The sequence below is a fragment of the Cynara cardunculus genome, unplaced genomic scaffold (genome assembly GCF_001531365.2).
Source record: "Cynara cardunculus var. scolymus isolate 2C unplaced genomic scaffold, CcrdV1 Un_Scaffold_7590, whole genome shotgun sequence".
Classification (NCBI taxonomy): domain Eukaryota; kingdom Viridiplantae; phylum Streptophyta; class Magnoliopsida; order Asterales; family Asteraceae; genus Cynara; species Cynara cardunculus.
In genome coordinates, this window is record NW_020203638.1 from 15,419 (window position 1) to 17,850 (window position 2,432).

The 2,432-nt window shown below is 32.9% G+C and overlaps 1 protein-coding gene across 1 annotated transcript; it reads left to right on the forward strand.

Moving 5' to 3' along the window:
* Positions 1–1,125: 1,125 nt before the first annotated feature.
* Positions 1,126–1,497, forward strand: LOC112504968 (defensin SD2-like). The gene is made up of 2 exons (XM_025108921.1): positions 1,126–1,189; positions 1,298–1,497. Exons 1-2 carry the CDS (start codon positions 1,126–1,128, stop codon positions 1,456–1,458), a joined length of 225 nt encoding a protein of 74 aa, XP_024964689.1. The 3' UTR covers positions 1,459–1,497.
* The last annotated feature ends 935 nt before the right edge of the window (positions 1,498–2,432 follow it).

A 2,432-nucleotide genomic window follows, 5' to 3' on the forward strand; every position in this document is an offset into this window, starting at 1 on the left:
ATTCAATATACTGAACAAAATCTATTACAAACAGCTGATGACAACAACAAATAACAAAGCCACTAATAAATTACCCATCCATCCGATTCATTTACCCCCGACGACTTCATTAGAATCGGAGTCACTATGTGTTTTCTTATTCGGGAACAATACGTTAATTATCTCCTCCCTGCTGCATATCCAAACGTCCACAAACACTGCACAAGAAGCATGGATTCTTGGACACTCAACAGCAGATCCTCTACGCTTATGAATGCTTCTGCAACTACATCTGCATTCAAATTCAAATCACGACCCTTCTTTCTCCTTACAAACAAACTTCTTTGGAAGCAAAGAAGCAACATTCTTCCTCCCAAACAGCAAACCATGCAATACTTTGGAACAATCTGATACATTCAAACAAACTAGACCATTGTTTGGTTATTGTTTACAATGAAATCAGGGTGCCGATTGGTTAAAGGAGGGACATGATACAAAATCATTCAGAGGGTTTTAGAACCATTAAGAGACGGACTTTTATTTTGTCAAACAAGATTCACCTCTTAACGATTCAGAGACTGCCTTTTAATGAAACTATTAATAGGTAAACAAACAACCCTAAGTCAATAAGTATGAATTATAGTTTCTTCTTTGGAGACATAATGAATAGTGAAAAAAGAAAATGCCCCATGTCTTTGTTGAAGATGCTCTAATATTTGATRTTCTTGTTTTTTTGGTTTTATATATTRATTTAACCCGACAAATCCAACCTRTGTTTGARCTTAATGTCATGTCCCATATAAAGGTTCCCCAAGAAACTGAAATATTTTAGAGCATTTAATGGTATGATGGAAACTTGAACTTTGTGTAGCTGGAAGCTTTCTTATAAGATTTCCAGATAGAATTCTTCAAAGTTCTTACTGCTTTCAAATAGTTGGTAATCATTCATTTGTGAATAATCCAAATGTTGCTGTTTGATTATCTTGTCTTAATACAAGTCCTGAGAACCACATCAGGGCTTGTGAAACAACTCCATGACAAAGCGGTATAAGAGCCAATACAAGAAAGACCAAGGAGACTTCTGAAAGGATCCAGACCCTGTTAGAATTTGTATCACCAATCATTAAAATGTTAGAGGTGAAGAAGATGAGACCTTCCATGAAGCTGTTTGCAACGGTGTTGCTTCTTGTCATGCGTCTGATGGCAAATGGTATATAAATCAACTATCCCTTACTTACTATGTGTGTGTGTGTATATATATATATATATATATATATATGTATGTATCATGTATGTATAATATGTGGGTTGTGTACAGAAATGGTGGTGGAAGGGAGGACTTGCGAGTCGCAGAGTCATAAGTTCAAAGGGACGTGTGTGAGCGATAGCAACTGTGGGAATGTGTGCAAGAACGAGGGGTTTCCGGGTGGAAAGTGCCGTGGTTTTCGCCGAYGCTGCTTCTGCACCAAACACTGTTAATCCTGAACTGAAAGCAAAGGAAATCAAGGAATGGTGGCTTATTTAATTATATAGCTTAAATTAGTAGCTTAGAATGAATTTAGAGGTCTCGGAATGGAGAGCCTACACATATACATACTATATATATATAACACAAATCAAATGTAACTTTTCAAATGTTGCAATCAATACAACCCAATGAAATTTAATTCTAATCGTAAATCATCCTCCATTTGAATAAATGATAAACTAGAAACTCATCAACCGTTAGATTCAAATGATCTAATGGCTATAGTTTAATGGTCGATTACAATAATATTTTTTAAATTAAAAAACCTTGATCACCTGGTTTTATTTTAAAAAGGATATAAAATATAAATAAAATTCAAGCAATATAAATGAAACCAAAAAAAATTTCAAATTTTTTCATTAATTTAACATTTATATTGATATACTTTTTCATTAATTTATATATATATATAGAGAGAGAGAGAGAGAGAGAGAGAGAGGAGAATCAAACAACAATGCTAACTATTTAAAAAAAATACGAAAATAATCAAACCACGTGGAAAATCACATGTAATTTTACATTCACGGTAAAAAAAGGTGTGCGGGTGACTTTGGCCGCGTCTTTACGTCATGGGTCAAAGTCACGTGAATCACTTATGATTTTGTGCGTGATATTAATGTAAATAAAATCACATTTGATTCGATTATTTTTTTTAATTTTAAATATATATCTTTCTCATTTAAAGGTGACTATATATATATAATAGGATAGATCAAATACAACCCTCCAACATCATATATATCGACAAAGTTTCTTTCAAAAGTAGAGAAAGTACTAAAAACGTCAAATATGATAAAGAAACGTAAAGAAAAAGAAAAGAGAACAACAAAGGAAATAGATACGTGTATATGTATGTATACGAATTTCACGTTTTTGTGTAAAAGCATGCATGTTTTCATCGAATCTCATATATATATATATATAT